Here is a 17,125-nt window from a genome sequence, read left to right as displayed (position 1 = left end):
TTCCCAGTCATACAAAAACATGTGGATTTCCACCAAAAGCCATTCACAAGTGCGTGCAGTCCAACACAAACACTGCACCTTCACAGAGCAAGGTTAGTAAGCATCAGTGCGGACTCAAACCTCAGCTGGCTATTCTCAGAGCTGAGAAACAGCAGCAGCTCCAATCTGAACCCCTCCCTACAAAACAAACTCCTCACTCGGTTTCCGCCTCTTGTGTTCGCCTCCTTCTCGCACAGGGCACCACACAGCATTCACAAGAAAACAAGAGGTGGTGACTGTGGTCAATGTAGAAAGCTCTGTAAACAAATGACTGAACCTTTGTTTTCCCCAAAGCTTTTAATACCACAAAAATGAACACGAACACAGCAGTATCAGCTTTACTTTGATGCTTTTGTGGGGAATTTAACATGGTTGGAAAATAACTAGCATCTGATTTATTATCTTTAAAATCTCCATAAAATTAAAGACAATGATTGTACTGTGATTTCTTTTATGCTAACATGCAAAATGAGCTTTCAGTGAGAAAGCTCCTTTTTCCACACACACACACAGACACACACACAGAGACACACACACACACACACACACACACACAGACACACACACACACACACACAGACACACACACACACACACACACACACACACACACACACACACACACACACTCCACCTGGAAAACAAACCATCAAACAACACCACACATATGCAAATGGCTTAGTCATCAGTGTTGTTGTTCGCTCTTTCCTGTCACTAACATTGAGTAGGTGCAGAGAGAACTGAGGCTGAGATCTCACTGACAGCACAATGGCTAATTGAAAAGCCACTAGATTCACTGCTAGATGTTTAAAGTACAGTAAACTACAGTGTGGGGATGTCAGTTGTGAACGGGAGGGATGTCTGAAGCCTGGGAAGACCTCTATATCAAATTTTAACTTCAATCCAATTTCCAATCCAATTTTATTTATAAAGCACTTTAAAATACCAGGCACAGGAACAAAGTGCTGTACAGAAAATAAGTTAAAACAATAGAATAACAGAAAACAGCAAAATAAATAAATAAAACACATAAAACATAAAATTAAAACAGCCCTATATTAAAACAAAAACAAGATAAAACAGCATCAAATCACCTAAAAACAACTAAAATAAAAATAAAAATAAAAATAAAAAACCAACATCTCACATGGTGTCAAAGGCCAGGGTAAAGAGGTGGGTTTTCAAGAGTGACTTAAAAACAGATAAAGAACTGGCCTGTCTAATCTCTAAAGGAAGCTCGTTCCACAGTTTTGGAGCTGCTACAGCAAAAGCACGATCTCCTCTAAGTTTACGCCCAGTCCTGGGTATCTTCAGGAGCAGCTGATCAGCTGACCTGAGAGAGCGGGTGGGTGTATAAGGCTGTAGCAGCTCAGAGAGATAAGATGGAGCGAGGCCATGGAGAGCTTTAAAAGCAAATAAAAGAATTTTAAAATGAATCCTAAAAGAAATGGGCAGCCAGTGAAGTGAAGCTAAAACAGGGGAAATGTGCTCAAACTTTCGAGTGCCAGTTAAAAGACGAGCTGCGGCATTTTGCACCCTCTGTAGATGACTAATATATGACGCGCTGAGCCCAATATAAAGTGCATTACAGTAATCCAGCCGAGTGCTAACAAAGGCGTGGATCACTGTCTCAAAGTGCTGCCGTGAAAGAATTGGCTTTATTTTTGCCAGCTGCCTGAGGTGAAAGAAGCTAGATTTTACCACTGCTTTTATCTGATTATCAAACTTCAGATCACAGTCCACTTTGACCCCCAGGTTTGTGACAGTTGGCTTAACATACTGTGCCAGGGAATCTACATACACATTGGGGGTCTCAGTGGGGCTACCAAAAACCATCACCTCTGTCTTTTTATCATTGAATCTTAAAAAGTTAACAGACATCCAAGCCTTAATGTCATCGAGACACAGAAGTAATGGCTGTGTAAGGTATCTGCCTTTTTTCTTTAGAGGGACATAGATCTGACAGTCATCAGCATAAAAGTGGAAAGGAATGCCGTGCTTTCTCAGTACAGAACCAAGAGGAAGCAGATATAAAGAGAAGAGGAGGGGGCCTAGAACTGAGCCCTGTGGGACACCACACAAAAGGGGAGCAGAGGATGACACATACACATTCAACAACAAATTTGTCTTGCAGCGGTTGATATTAAATTATTTCACTCAAACAAAAATCAGAAAAATGTTAATGATCGAAAGGGTAAAATTTACGAAATTCTGGGGGGTTCATGTTGATGAACTTCTACATTTTAAGAGGCATATTGATGAGTTAATGAAAAAATTACCTATGTTGGTATTAGCGAACTACTAACACTGATCGCTATTAGAGCCTCACTTAAGTTACTGTTATACGGTGCAATACTTATCCTTCCCATATCAAATAACACACACACAATTCAAATAACAGACTTCAAATATTATGGTCCAATCTAGATGCTCCTTCTGATCCCCTTTTTCTTGGTTACAAACCTCTAAATTTAAAAGAATATAACATCTTTCACAATGCCTGTGCTATGTATAGAGTAGTATTTACATTTAACAAAAGACTTTGTGAGCTTATCCAATATATCATCCTTCTCACACATATAATACGAGAAAACAAAAACACCAAGATTTGAAGGGAAAGATTTTAAATTCTGGTTGGCTTTCTACCTGAGATTTACACTTTATGTGAAACTAGCTAGAGGTATTGGTGTGTTAGTGTATTAATGGATGGTTAGTGTAATAGTGTTAGTTATATGTTAGGATCTTTAAGGTTACCTTAGGATACTGTAGTGACTAGGTTATTTACAGTACATTGGTAATTCTATACGTATTTGCTGTATATTATCTGATGTTTTGGCCCCTATTTATAAGTTGAGGATAGCTTTTAGAAAGCACCATTTCACAAATAACCATCTCATATAGACTATCATGTTGGAATGTATATTTTGATTGATTTGTGAATAAACCAAACTGAAACTAAAGCAAAATAAAGCTCAGAACTGTGTACTCAGTTCAGTAAGAGACTGGACACTGGGTAGAGATTAGGCTCAAACAGTTGAGTATCTGAACCAGTCCTAGCATAGTCATTTAAAAATGTTAGTTTTAATGTTGTACGCCACAATTGTCACACACGATGGCCGAGTAACGGTCCTCGCCTTTTTTCTTGGCTTAGCTCACGGAAGACTCTCAACCTATTGCATTCGATACCAAAAAAGTACCAGGTACAAGGCACAATCCACAAGGTAGTGTTAGTGAAGAAAGGAAAACAAAAAAATATCACATAACTCGAGGCCAAATCAGATACAGCGTGGACGTTTATGTAAAAGACGTACCATCATAATAGCCGAGAAGCTGCGTGAAGACAGGCGGCGAAGATACAAGTACTGGGCTTCTCTGGACCAGCAGAACTTTCTGCTGCACTTGAGAAGGTCAGTGCTGGTCTGGTCAGAGCCAGGCTGATCCCTGAGCACATAAGAGAAACACAATATTACAAACATAACCAGCAGTGTTACCATAATGAAAAGGGATTATTTAAAACGTTCACTGTATGGCACTTTGTCTAAAGGGCAGCAAGAGGAGTAGATTTATTTCTTTAGAGGATGCTTTGACCTTAAAACATAGCGATTTGTTGAATAGTCTGAAATATTTAAATGGGCATGACTCAGAAAATCATGTTGTCCAAGTGAGGTGTCAAGAGATGCTTCGCACCAGGCGGAGAGGTCTATTTTTATACAGCATAAAAAGAATAAGGCTCTCTGAACATTCCGGAGTTATGTAATTGCTTTACACGTTTCCTAGACATGTTCATTTATAGTCTTTTACACAGTTTGCAGGCAACATTAAATAAGAGACTTTAAAACAAATTATGGAGGAAAAACCTCTTCTTGGGCTCGACTTGTAGTTTTGCATGACTTTAGTTGAAAATAATCCATATTTTTCTGACATTTGGACGTAATCCACCTTCTCCCTCATTCTCCTTCTCCTGTTAAGCCATCCTTCTTTTGATTGGCTGTCCCTCGTTTGAAGAGCAGGTGGGTGGGGCTTTATGCAGATCCTAATATAGCAAGATTAAAAATTATCTTAAAAAATGTTAAGGGCAATCAAAAGCAAATCGAAATGATATAGAGTATATAATATGACGGATACTTTAATAGAATTAGCCACGTTTCTCATTGGTGCATGACACAGTTAAACCAGACTCACCAGAAGACCAGGCTGACACAGATAACAGACTATTATCAAACTCATCTCAAGTCTCATTTTAAGCGTCTCTGCCATTGATCACAAGCAGCATGTCTAAACATATGGTGAACACCCATCCCCAGCTTCATGGCATTGTGTCAAACACACTGAGATGATCTGAGTGGATAAAGTCAGATATCACATTATTGTACAGAGAGGGAAGAAACCAGATTTCCTCTGCGTGACCAAACCTGAAGCGTTACACTTTCAAAAAAAAACAAAAAAAAAAAAACCACTCTGTGGATGCAAAAGGAGGGGCTCAGTATTTCCGGGAAGACATGAAGCGTGCCTGGGGATAAAAACACTGGTGGTGTCTCCACTGACTTCCTACCGAAGTCTGCTCTGCACTTCATTACTCTATGAGCGACTACATTAAAAGGGCATTTAGATATTTTAGTACCTCACTTCCTACAAGCTCATGGATATTTATCCTGGCATTTATAATTATGTTACTACTAAAAGCAGGATACTCAGAGGGTAATGTAAAACAGAAAGCCAAACCATTTTAATCCCTAGTATGAGCCACGCTCCAAAAACATCCTATTTGCTATAACCATTCAAAACAATTTCAAAACATTCTTCATAAATGATTTCATTTGGGGAAAAGAATCAAAGTCACCTCTCCAATTTGTTTTGTTTTTTCTTTTCAAATTACAGCTCAAAATCAACAGTTTGCATTTACTTGCATTCTATATTCCAAATTTATAATGCATTTTCATGTTGCTTCCACATGCTCCAAAAACTGATAAAAAAGGAAGCATTTGTTCTGTTGATCGCCCGCCCTCTTCTGTTTTTTGTTTTCCTTTTGGTTTGTCTTCTGTGTGGGACTTTGTGACTCATTGCTGTAAATGATTACTGCTTGCCGGCTTGCTTCCAAGTAATTGCTGCATATTAATATTAAAGATTTCAACCAGTAAAACCTAACATGGCTTTTATTACGTAGCACACAAAGGAAACACAAAGAAAACAAAGCAAACTTCAGCAGCACTTGTGACAAACAAATTGAAAGTATTGTCATGATGTTTTGACAGTGCATCTGAACTTACAGAGCAATATCATGGTTTTTCATTTTTTCCTACACCATGCTTGAATTGACTTGCTAGATCCAGAAGCATATCTAGAACTGGATTCATTTGAGATTGGTTTGATCCCTTCCTGGAATCATCAGTGTCTCCTTTTTTTTTTTTTTTAAATTTCAATCAGATCTGGATCCTTCCCAAAAGTTCATTATGTCTACGTTGGACCAAGCCCCACCTATAAAAAAAAAATGTTGAAATGGCAAATCTGTCCATAATATTTTAGTAATCCTGCTAACAGACAGACAAACAGAGAGATAAACTGAACCAATCACATAATCTGCTGGGTGGAGGTAATTATGGCTGAAACATGAATTGCTCAATAACCTTGGGATCAAGAATATTTCAAGTATACCTCCCTCAGTTGCAGCTTTGTGCGCACACACGAAGACCTACATAATTATGAATAATTAAAAAAAATTTATATATAAAAATTATATATATATATATATATATATATATATATATATATATATATATATATATATATATATATATATATATATATATATATATATATATATATATATATATATATATATATATATATATATATATATATATATATATATATATATATGACAAACTAATGGGGTAATAAAGCAAGTTAGTCGCTCTGCATGACAAACTGAAATGTATCAAAACATATGCAGGAGAAAAAGCTACAAAGACAGAGGATGAGGAGGTTTCTACTTTGAAACTTTAATCAACTTTAAACTGTTTGGGGACAGTGGTGACGATTTGGCTGTCATGACACAAACGATAACAAATTCTTTGAAGTGTAAAAGGCAAGAGGCTGAAAATGCTGCTACAATAGTTGTAGCCTGGGTGGGGTTCCACATTAGGGTTGGGCGATAATGTGTAATTGTTACTCCTGACCCCCTTTGTTATGGGTCGCTGCTCGAGTCGAGGTGTGTGAGTCTAACTTGGAAGAATAGTGTATTGTAATAATTACTGAGGCTGGTAAATAAAGCAAATACTAAACTGAAGCAATTTGTTGATAAGTAATTATTGAAAATTAAAAAAAAAAAAAAAAAAAAAAAGACTACATAACAATGATTTTAAACAAAGTTTTAAAAAGAAAAACATTTCCTGCCAAATGCAGGACACAACACAAACGCGTCTTTCTTTAAAAGAAAATTACTTTCCACATTACATCACTGTGTCTCTCTGTAGTGAGAAGAATGTGTCATGCATTGTGTTTACAATCCACCTGTCCGATTCTTCCCCCTTCCTCGTGGCAGCTAGTGGCCCAGATGGTCACAATGTTGATATATTTGCCTCACAGATTTCTGCCTTTAAGGATTATGGTGAGTAACTGAAACACAGTTTCTGTGCTGTGTGAATGAAATAAAATACCTTTCCCTTCCTTCTTGCTTGGGAAACTACTAACAATAGAATTATCTGCATGACCACCAAACTGTTTTTCTTCAGAAATCTGTTGCTTCCCCCACTGAACTGCAACAGCAGGATATAAAAATCCATCTTCTAGAAGGAAACATCCAATACAAGTACCGGTACGGTACGGTAATCAAACTCACCCTGGGGGTCTCCACAGTTTCCTGCCTGGTGGCAGCAGCTCCCGTTTGTTTAAGGGTACAATCCCCATCGCTGCCTGCATGATCGTGATGAACTTCTTAAACTTCATCTTCTAACTCTCCTTTATCAACATCCCATGGACCTCATCACTAACTGCTGCTACACTCCCTGATCCCAACCTGAAGTGATGAGTGTCTACTCATCTCCTTTGGCATCATCAAACTTGTCTGTTCTTGCGCCTCAGTGCATCACTTTCTCCAGGAGACTGAGCCACAGATTGAGCGTCCAGTGCTGCGCGGTTCCCGCGGCGTGACCACTAAGGGTCCTGTCCTCAACCGCTGACTCCCACAGATGTCCTTTTGGCTTTTCCAAGCGAACGAGGATGAAAGGAAAACAAACGGCCACGTTCCTGCCAGGAGGTGGGCTGGCCGAGAGGGGATAACAACACGTCACTCTTACATAATTCTCGAGCTTCTCTGGACATTACACTAATGAAAATGCAGCTTCTGCCACCACCGCCGCCGCTACCGCTGCTGCTGTGACTGCTGCTGCTGCAGCCGCTGGGATAATTGTGGTACTAAGCCTTGACAGATCATGCATGCTCCCCGCCCCCTTCTTCTATAATCCCCCCATCCAGGCTTAGTTTTCTCACCATTTACACCCGGACAGATCCAACTACTTCAAAAAAAAAAAAAAAAAAAAAAAAAAAAAAAAAAAAAAAATCACATGATGACACACCCCTCAATACCAGAGCTAACCTCTAATGGCCGAAGATTATTAATGACAAAGCAATGGCCAGACAACTTTAAGCTGCAGTCAGTCTGCAGTTCAAGATTTGCACAAGAACAGATGTGATACCACAGCACGTTTTCACACCCATGTTTCACTGGAGAAGCCAAATATATCTGGCTTCTTTGTGTGTGTGTGTGTGTGTGTGTCTTCCAAGCCCAAATTCACACCTTCATCTGACCCAGTAGAATTTTTCTTTTGTGATTGGCTGGCTGCACAACAAGTTTCCACAAACCAAAATGACAGACTTTCACAAGGCGAAAGGTGCAAGACAGGACCCAAGAGTCAGATAATGCCTCGACTTGCAGTCTGCAACTCACTTCTCAAAAATGTGATTTCATCCTCAGTATTCTGAATTTGTGGATGAATAATTGTTTAACAATGGTTTCGCAACCATTCAGTCCCATTAGTAAACTTCAATAATCCATGCCCAACTCTTCCCTGCATGCATCCCTCTCCTCCCTCCCACTTTGATATAAACCCTCGGCACGCATGCGACGGCAGCACGCAGATTAAATGTATCTTGCCATCCCCGAGTCACCAGATGACAGCAGGCTGCCATGTCCTGAGAGGTTTGAAATAAATAAATAAATCTTTGTGGCCTCTTGATGAGCTGCCAGCCAATGCAAACTCTGGAGAGAATTTATATTCAAGCTGCTTGTATGTCTGGATTACGGCTCTGGATAGTCGTGCCATGAGAGCTGCTGCAGATTTCACTGAGCAGGAAAAATCCCTCAGCACTACAAGAGGGGGGAGCAAAAAATGCCAGGAGCGCAGCAGGGGAGACACAGAAATAGCAAGACTATTTTTAAAAACACTGGATAACGGCAACATGCGGGGAGAGGAGGGGAAAAAAATGAGGAGAGGGGTTTCTTTTGAGTTCACCCTGTATGTCTGTTTTTGTCTGATGAGCCACAGATTAAGAGCATTGGCTGGACCGAGGGCAAAGTTTACAGAGCAGAGTGACAGTCGTTTTTATCATAATCCAACACTTTACAGTAATCTCACAGGGAACACTGATCCAATCCACACTGAAGAATGTGCGTGCGTACTTATGACTAACACATGTGCTAACGTGAAAAAACTAAACAAGCAATCACACCTGTGCACACCTGGCACATGGACAATGATGACTGGTTAGAAAGAGAGTTACGTAGCAAACTATTTTTTGGCCAGATACCTACCAGCATAATGGTGCTGAAAATACTGCAGGTAACAGTTTGTGAAATAAAGCCTGTGAAATCAAAGTTTAACAGTTTAAATAAACAAATGATGGATGATTTGAGGAGCTCCGTGCTAACTGTAACCTGATAATAAAAGGTGGAAGTGCCAAAAAGTCCAGTTCCTCCAGCAGCTGTTTAAAGCAAGTCAACCCCCCACAGACTTGCATGTTAAAATGTCAAACTTTAAAGCCAGGTAAGACAGTTTTTCTATGTGTGTGTGTGTTTGTTTTTTTAAATAACTCACCTGCCTGGATAGGGATCATGTTTAAAGTGATGCTATTGGGATGTTTTGGCAGATGTGCAAAGACACACAGCCAACTGCTGTCTGCCAAGCATCACCTCCACCAAATTGAGCGTCTACACCGCGTTTGCGCTGTTGGTGCCTTTTGGAGCATAATGAAGTTGCAAAAATGAGCAGATATGAATTTTGTGTGAGTGACAACCGTTTAATTTATGGCTAATGACCAAGCCTGCTAGCCTTTGGTTGATCACTTAAACACCCACACACTCTCGGTCCTTCTGGCTCCAACAAAACAAAATGGCAGCAGCCAAAACACTAATACTGTCACTTTAAAATATGAAGTCCAGAAACCACTAAGTATTTATATACAGCCTGTAAGCTTTGAATTGAAACATATGAGAATTTTGTCAGTTAGGGTTTGGCATTTGTATAGAAAACGTGGAAAACTCTAATCCAGGGGTGTCAAACTCCAGGCCTCGAGGGCCGGTGTCCTGCAGGTTTTAGATCTCACCCTGGGTCAACACACCTGAAACAAATGATTAGTTCATTACCAGGCCTCTGGAGAACTTCAAAACATGTTGAGGAGGTAATTTAGCCTTTAAATCAGCTGTGTTAGATCAAGGACACGTCTAAAACCTGCAGAACACCGGCCCTCGAGGCCTGGAGTTCAACACCTGTGCTCTAATCGGATGTATTCATTGTGACCATGATGAAGCTGTCTATTTCCTGGTTCATATACGTTCCTGTTCTCAGCTATGACCTGGAGAAGGGGATAATAACCATAAGACAGAAAGTATTTTCCTCACAAGGGTGGAGGGGCTCAGAGGAGTGCTGTTTCTCCTCCACATGGAAAGAAGCCAGCTGAGTTGGTCCAGGCATCTCACCAGGATTCCTCTGAATGCATTCTGGGAAAGATATTTCAAGCACGTCTAATTTGGAGGAGCCCTGAAGGCAGACCTAGGGCGGGCTGGAGAGATTATCTCTCAGCTGGCTTTGGAATTCCTCAGTAACCCTCAAGGAAGACTAAGGGGGTAGTGTTAGGGAAAGAAATGCCTGATCATGCTTAGACTGATGCCCACACAACTCAGACCAGGATGAGAACACGGATGGATGGCATCTTGTTCAAGTTAAAATAATCCCTTGGAACTGTATCCATATCCACAAAGGAAATATATACTGAAGTTTATTTCAAAATGTATTTTTTCAGCAGTAAAATTCTAACCAAGTTCTTTATCTGTCAAATATTATCAATCTATAATGCATCTGAATTAACCTGAGAATGCACACTGCACCACACACGCAGCTCACGCGCTTTAGTTTTTAAAAAGTGGGAGAGTAAGTCATGGTTCCAGCTAATTCCTTTGTCACTGCATGTTTTTTTTACTTTTTAATGAGAATGAGTTCTGTTTTTTCCCCCTCATCTTCCCACGGGGTGAACAAATGCGGCTGGAGCTGCTTGGTCTTCTTAATGCTTTTACATAAGCAGTTTGTTTCTCTGCCCCTTGTCACTTCCTCACATGCTCGAGTAGTGCTGGGGTGCTGCATTACTAAGGCCCGGGCCATTATGCAATGTCCGTATGCAATGCATGTGAGTGCCAGATGGAGGGACACATGCCACTCACAAATCTGGGATGAGAGTGTGCAGACAGAAAGGGAGGGAGGGGGGGAAATCAGTATGCACATCCCCTCCACAGGTATAATCTGGATCAGCTGCAAGCATGTAGTGACATGAAGATGAATTAAAGAGTCAAAAAGCAACACGAGAGTGAAAAGACAACATTTTTCAGTTAATCTATAAAAAGCTGGGTCTCCCTGCTAGATGTGTTTCCGTTCAATAGCAGTGAGACATGAGCACCGTGATCCAAGAAACTAAATGACACTGTAGACGTCCCATGTAGATTATTTCAACTCTTTTGGGGATGTACCAGCTGTGAAATTACACTGGTCCAGGTCTTTTATTTTTACAAAGTCTTTCAGATTTTCAGACATTTAGCTTGAACAAAATTAATGTGACACAACAGACAGGTTGAAATGTGAGTAAGCACAGTACTGTAAACCACAGATCTACAGATATTAGAAAGAACACCACCCAAAGTAAGGCTTATGCCACAGCTGTCCTAAATTAACAGTATTGGTAATTACCAAAAATATTGTTTATGTTCCTGTAATGGTTAATCCACCGATAAGCGCACACTCTCTAACTGAAATTATATTTTTAACAGCAAAATACAAATATTGTAATTTGCAAATTTTCAGATTTACCATTTTACAAAAAAAGGCTGAAAAATAATAATAAAACACAGGATCGTTTTTTGATTAAGATGCCAAATTACAGTTATTTACTTGCAATCCTGAACAAGTAATTTTAGTGGTTGAATGTTATACTTGAACACACATATCAGGAAGTATGTGTACAATTCCAGGTAAACACCACCACATGGAAAATTTGTATTCACTATCATTTAATGGCTACTGCGTTTTAGATACTGAATTGTAAGCAAAATAAAAGAACTATGTCTGAAAACATTACGCAACATAAGGGCCACAAACATGTAAATGCAAAGATTTCTAGATGATAAAAGTTCAACTCTGCCATTTGTTTTATGGGTGCACATGCTGTATCGCCATTTACACACAGTGTTTAATGTTTTTTTACTTTTTTAATGTTTTTTTAAAGAATTCTCACTATTCCTGATCTTTATGTTTTATTCTAAAAAAAAAATGTATCCATAGAGCTTAGTTTAAGGTAAGAAGCAGCCTCCAGAACTACAAAATGAAACCAATGGGGAAGGGCCAAAAACAGCTGTTTTTCTAGCGGCCACTTGTTAAAATTTAACAGTTTTACAGAGTAAACGGCATACGGTTTACATCCTGAACCTCTATGAATAGTTAGCACTTTCATAACAGCTGTGTGGTGATTATTATCAATATTATTATTATTTTAGTTTTAACGTATATGGTGTGGCTCCTGTGATTTACACGTTCCCAAACAGGCAGTTTTAGGCAAGCGATGCATTATAAGCCTCAGCACTGGTGGTACATTTTGGAACATTTCTGAAGGAATTACCACAATAAAATCCCTGCTAACTATAACTTTTAACACATTAAGTCCTTTGGAGTAGCATGTGTACATCTCCGTGTTTTACTTGCACAGTTTATAGAGACGGCCTGTTAACCAAGCTAGGACTCCAAACTCATCCAAATATGATCATGGTTCCACATAGCAGTGGCTAAAAACAGTAACACCGAAACCTCTAATTCCTAGTCTAATGGCACTGGGTGATGCGACTCTAGGTATATCCATATTTTATCGACAGTCTATGATTCAACCCCATGTTTAAACTGCTTTATAGCTTCCACCCTTCGTTCTTTGAACCTCAACCGTTATCAGAAATGCATGTCAGTAAATAAAAAGTTCTCCGAGAGGTTTTTTTTTCCCTCTTGCTTTTTTGTTATAAGTATAGCATTTGAGATGATACTGCTTTATATGTATACAATGAAATGATACTTTTGAATGTTGTAAACTGTTAAGATATAAACTAATAATAGGAATAAGAATCATTAAACACGAGGAAACACTCACAGTGCGAGCCCCTGTTCAATTTCACAATTTTATTTATATTGCGCCACATCACAACAACAGTTGCCTAAAGGGGCTTGAGGTGTGCCTCTAGTGCGCTGAAACTAGTAGTAAGCGCATGAATACACAGGCAGAGGAGACAGCTACACGCAGGCCCGAATACAGTGTAGGTCATACCTGACGTTTTGACTAGAATAAACTATCAAATAAATTAAAATATGACACCCTGCTGCCTTCAAGAACCAAGATAAAAATTGCTATTAGTTGATTAAGCTGTCGGAGCCCCACCTTAAATTTACACAGGCACCAGATAAAGATGGGGTAAAATGGCAGTGCGCGCCACAAACGCAGTGAAAGCAAAGCGATACTCACTGCGGACAATGCCGGACCTACTTACCAGGTGAAACTTCGTGTGTCCTGTCCTTATGTGACCGCAGGCAGCAGAGTAATCCTAAAAGCTGAACTGGACAAAGGAAGGGTGAAGAAGGAGAGGATTTTGACGGAATAAAGTTTTGGCGAGCCTCGAAAAATCCTTCTTCCTGGTTCTCTCAGGTATGTGGGCGTAGCTTAGAAACTGCAGGTGTGCTGTGTGCGGCTCCACTGCAGTTTCACACATGACCTTTTTGGGCGGTGCCATTCTTCTGAGTCACTCTTCCTGTGTCATAAAAGGGACTTTTATACCGAAACTACACTCACCAGCTACTTTATCAGGCGTTTTATTGCTTCTACTGGGTTGCGATAGCATACCCAGTGATAGCAAGAGTCCAGCGTGGCTTTAATTCTTTATGGCATATTCCACAAGTTGCAGGAAACAGTCCTCAGAGATTCTGGTCTGTTTTGACATGATAACATCACAAAGTTACTGCACATTTGGTTGCACATTCGTGATGCAAATCTCCCCCTCCACCACATCCCAAAGGTGCTCTATTACATCAAGATCTGGTGACAGTGGAAGCCATTTGAGTACAGGGAACTCACAGACACCAGCGGTTCAACAAAACAGTTTGAGATGATTTGATCTTTGTGAAATGACGTGTTATCCTGCTGCTAGCCATCAGGGGACGTGATCATAAAGGGATAGATGTGATCAGCAAAAATAATCGTGTAGGTGATGTGATGTTTATATGATGTTCATCTGGTACTAAGGGGTCCAAAGTATGTTAAGAAAACATCCCCCACATCATTACACCGCCAGCATCCTGAACCACTGGTACAAGGTGGGATGAATCCAAGCTTTCATGTTGTTCACACCAAATTCTGAACCTACCCTTTTCAGTGTTGCAGCAGAAATCGTGCCAAAAACATTTCCAGTGTTCTGTTGTACAATTTCAGTGAGCCTGTGCAAACAGTAGCTTCAGTTCCCTGTTCTTAGCTGACATCAACAGTGAGGTTTTGTCCAGAGAACTGCTGCTCATTGTCTCTTTTTTGGACCATTCTCAGTAAGCCCTAGAGATGGTTGTGTGGGGAAAATCCCAGCAGATCAGCAGTTCCTAAAATACTCAGACCAGCCCATCTGGCATCAAGAACCATGCCACGTTTAAAGCCGTTTCAAATGTAGTTTTCCCCTCATTCTGATCCTCAGTGATAACTTTAGTAAACACAAAATATTCAGTTATTTGAATCTAATCTTGCACTCAGATGTTTGTCTCATTTTAATTCTCAGTGCTAAATGTGCACTGCAGAAAAGACAACTTTGCTCAGAGCTGACTAGTAGAGCTTCAAGGGCAGCTGCTCAGAGTTCTTTTGAGTGAATCCTTTTTTTATTTATGGCTATTAAGGCCTGGAACAAGCTTCCTGAAAGCTTGAAAACATGTATAGATTTTCATAGTTTCATAATTTATCTTTTGATGTAATCAATAAATAAATTAATTAATTATACTAATAAATAAGGCTTGTTAATGTTAATCAAATGTTACTTCTTTTACTTTTACCCCATATCATCCTGATCCTCCTGAGTTCATGTATTGACAGCAGGGGTGTTGCCACATAGGGAGGATGGGGTGGCACTGCCTCCCTGTGAAATATGATTGGCCTACCCAGTGTCCACCCAACAGTCCCATTGGACAATAGTGCCACTCATTTTACATGCATTACACCATGAGAGCCTGTGCAAGACCGGTGGTGGAAAGTACGAAAACGAGCCATTTTCTTCCGCTTATCTGAAATCAGGTCACGGGGCAGCAGCCGAAGCAGGGAAGCCCACACCTCCCTCTTGCCACCTCCTCCAGCTTATCCAGGGAAGTATCATGCCATTCCCAGGCCATCTGATGGATGTAATCTCTCCAGCACACCCACGATTTACCCTGGGTCCTCTACCCAGTTAGACATACCCACCCGGAACACCTTTCCCAATCAATGACAGCCTTAGCCTCTTTGTGATGTGGAGGAGCGGCGGCTCTACTCTGAGCTCCTTCTGAATGACTGAACTACTCACCCTGTCTCCAAGGGAGAGCCCATCCACCCTTCAGAGAAAGCCACTTGTACCTACAATTTCATTCTTTCACCTTTAAAAGCACTTTAAAAGAAATAGCATAAGCTAGTTGTGGTAATAAAAAAGTAAATCAGTGAAAACACAATAATGCAAAGGCGATATTGTTCATCTAAGAGTTGTGCACAGTCTGTGTTGTGGTGAGAGGTTTGGCCTTAAACGTGGCAGTTTTAGGTCTTATAATGGCTGACATCATTTAAATGATTCTGCGTAATGAGCACTTTTACTTTAGCCAGTTCAGGTGTAATGTGACGCTAAAATGTTTGGACTATTACTTATTGTAATTAGGATTATGAATGTAACTGAAGTAAAGTGTGAATACTGGTTTCACCACTTTGTAAAACAGTTATTCAATAAAAAACAAATGTTAAACTCAGAGTATTATACATCTGTGTTAATGTACAGGGCTGCAAATGAGCCTGAACATTGTGCCTACTATGCCAGTATATTTGTTATTTCATAGTATTTGTCTTGTCAGATACTATAATTGCTTTGTTCTTGGTCCATCCTGTGTTGCCCTACTTTAAAAAAGAAAAAGTCCCCGTTTGATTGTCTGGTTATGGAATGAGGGTGAGTACGTGCAAGGGTGTTGTACCGAGGGAAAGCGGGAGTGACTAGGGAGTGATGGGAGGGGGCTGTTGCAAGCTTGGAATGAAAAGTTTGTTTTTGTTTGCATTTTTTTTTAAATTTCAAACAAGTTGGATTGTTATAATGAAATTGGAATAAATCGGTTGGGTAACTAAAATGAAACAATGGTTTAGCAAGCTAATTTGTTTAATCTAGTTGACTGCTAATATGCAGTGCATCAGTGTGTCTGTGTGGGACAATGCCAGGTGGTAGTGTTACATTTTCATATCCATTTTAGAATTTAAGAATAAATTAAACTGAGCATGTTACAGGACTAATATATACATATATTTTTTTTCCTGCTCTTTTGCTAAGTAAATATAATAAGGATAAATGGAAGCATAAGTTTGTTCTTGTGGCCACATGTGAAAGTCTTTCTATACTCCTATATTCTTTTATTTCACTGTTATTTCAGCTGTTGTTATGTCTGGTAACAGGTTTTGACATTAAAAACAGTATGTATTCACTGTTGCTTCACTTTCTTTGTGGTAGTTTCTATCATAGGCACCAAAATCTGCAAACACTTGTAATTTTTGGTAATTTCTCCTGGTGAATATGATCAACCTTCTCCTTCTGACTATAATAAAAACACATTCCCTTTATATGCATTGAGTAAAAGGCAGATTTTAGAAAAGTGTCTTGTAGAGCCAGTCAAAATTTCTCATGTTTCAGACTGTCTGGACAGGGGTGGATAATAAATAAATATACTGTGCAGGCCTACACAGGGGCGCTCAGGTGGTAAAGCAGGTCACCTACTAACCAGAAGGTTGGTGTTTTTAACCCAGTCTGCTCCAGTCTGCACGCCAAATAACCTTATAGGCAAGATACTGACCCCACGTTAGCATACGTGTGAATGTTAGATCGAAAGCACAGCATAGAAAAAAGTGTTTGTGTGAATGTGTGTAAATGGGTACTCAGTGCAAAGTGCTATATATGAACCAGTCCATTTACCATACAGAGGGAAATGTTAGGAGAAGGAGTGAAAGAAAACTGAGGGAAGTAAGAGGTTATGAATGGTTTATCTGTCAGCAGCTGTTAAAGACAGTGAGACGGTACTATATCTATCACATTTCCCTAGTACAGTTTAACATACTCAAATGCATATACCTTAATTTGTTTATGCTTTATTGGACCCAGAAGCCAGTCTCCTCAAACAGCATTTTAAAACCCCACAATGACACAATAAGGTGCTGGAAGCATTCCTCAGAGAGTTTCGTCCATATTGACATGATACCATGATTCGTCATGTCCAAGAAACCAGCTAAGGGATGGATTTGGCATTCAACTGCAGCTCACTGGGTA

At 39.8% G+C, this 17,125-nt stretch overlaps 1 protein-coding gene across 3 annotated transcripts in view; it reads right to left on the bottom strand.

Annotated features, from left to right (window-relative positions):
• tjp2a (tight junction protein 2a (zona occludens 2)) overlaps positions 1 to 13,262 on the bottom strand; it is a 46,732-nt gene extending 33,470 nt beyond the window's left edge. The window contains exons 1-2 of one of the 3 annotated variants that reach the window (XM_087843507.1): positions 13,106 to 13,262; positions 3,351 to 3,480 (exon numbers count right to left, since the gene is read on the bottom strand). In XM_087843507.1, the coding sequence (XP_087699633.1) occupies positions 3,351 to 3,356 (6 nt within the window). In that variant the 5' untranslated portion in view covers positions 3,357 to 3,480; positions 13,106 to 13,262. Of the gene's footprint in view, positions 1 to 3,350; positions 3,481 to 6,877; positions 7,115 to 13,105 lie in introns of those variants that run through there. The other 2 variants (XM_087843505.1, XM_087843508.1) reach the window with 2 other exon arrangements.
• Positions 13,263 to 17,125: the final 3,863 nt, after the last annotated feature.

This window comes from Neolamprologus brichardi, chromosome 7 (genome assembly GCF_056152115.1).
Source record: "Neolamprologus brichardi isolate AB-2024 chromosome 7, ASM5615211v1, whole genome shotgun sequence".
Taxonomy (NCBI): domain Eukaryota; kingdom Metazoa; phylum Chordata; class Actinopteri; order Cichliformes; family Cichlidae; genus Neolamprologus; species Neolamprologus brichardi.
This window is presented reverse-complemented; position numbering and strand designations above follow the sequence as displayed.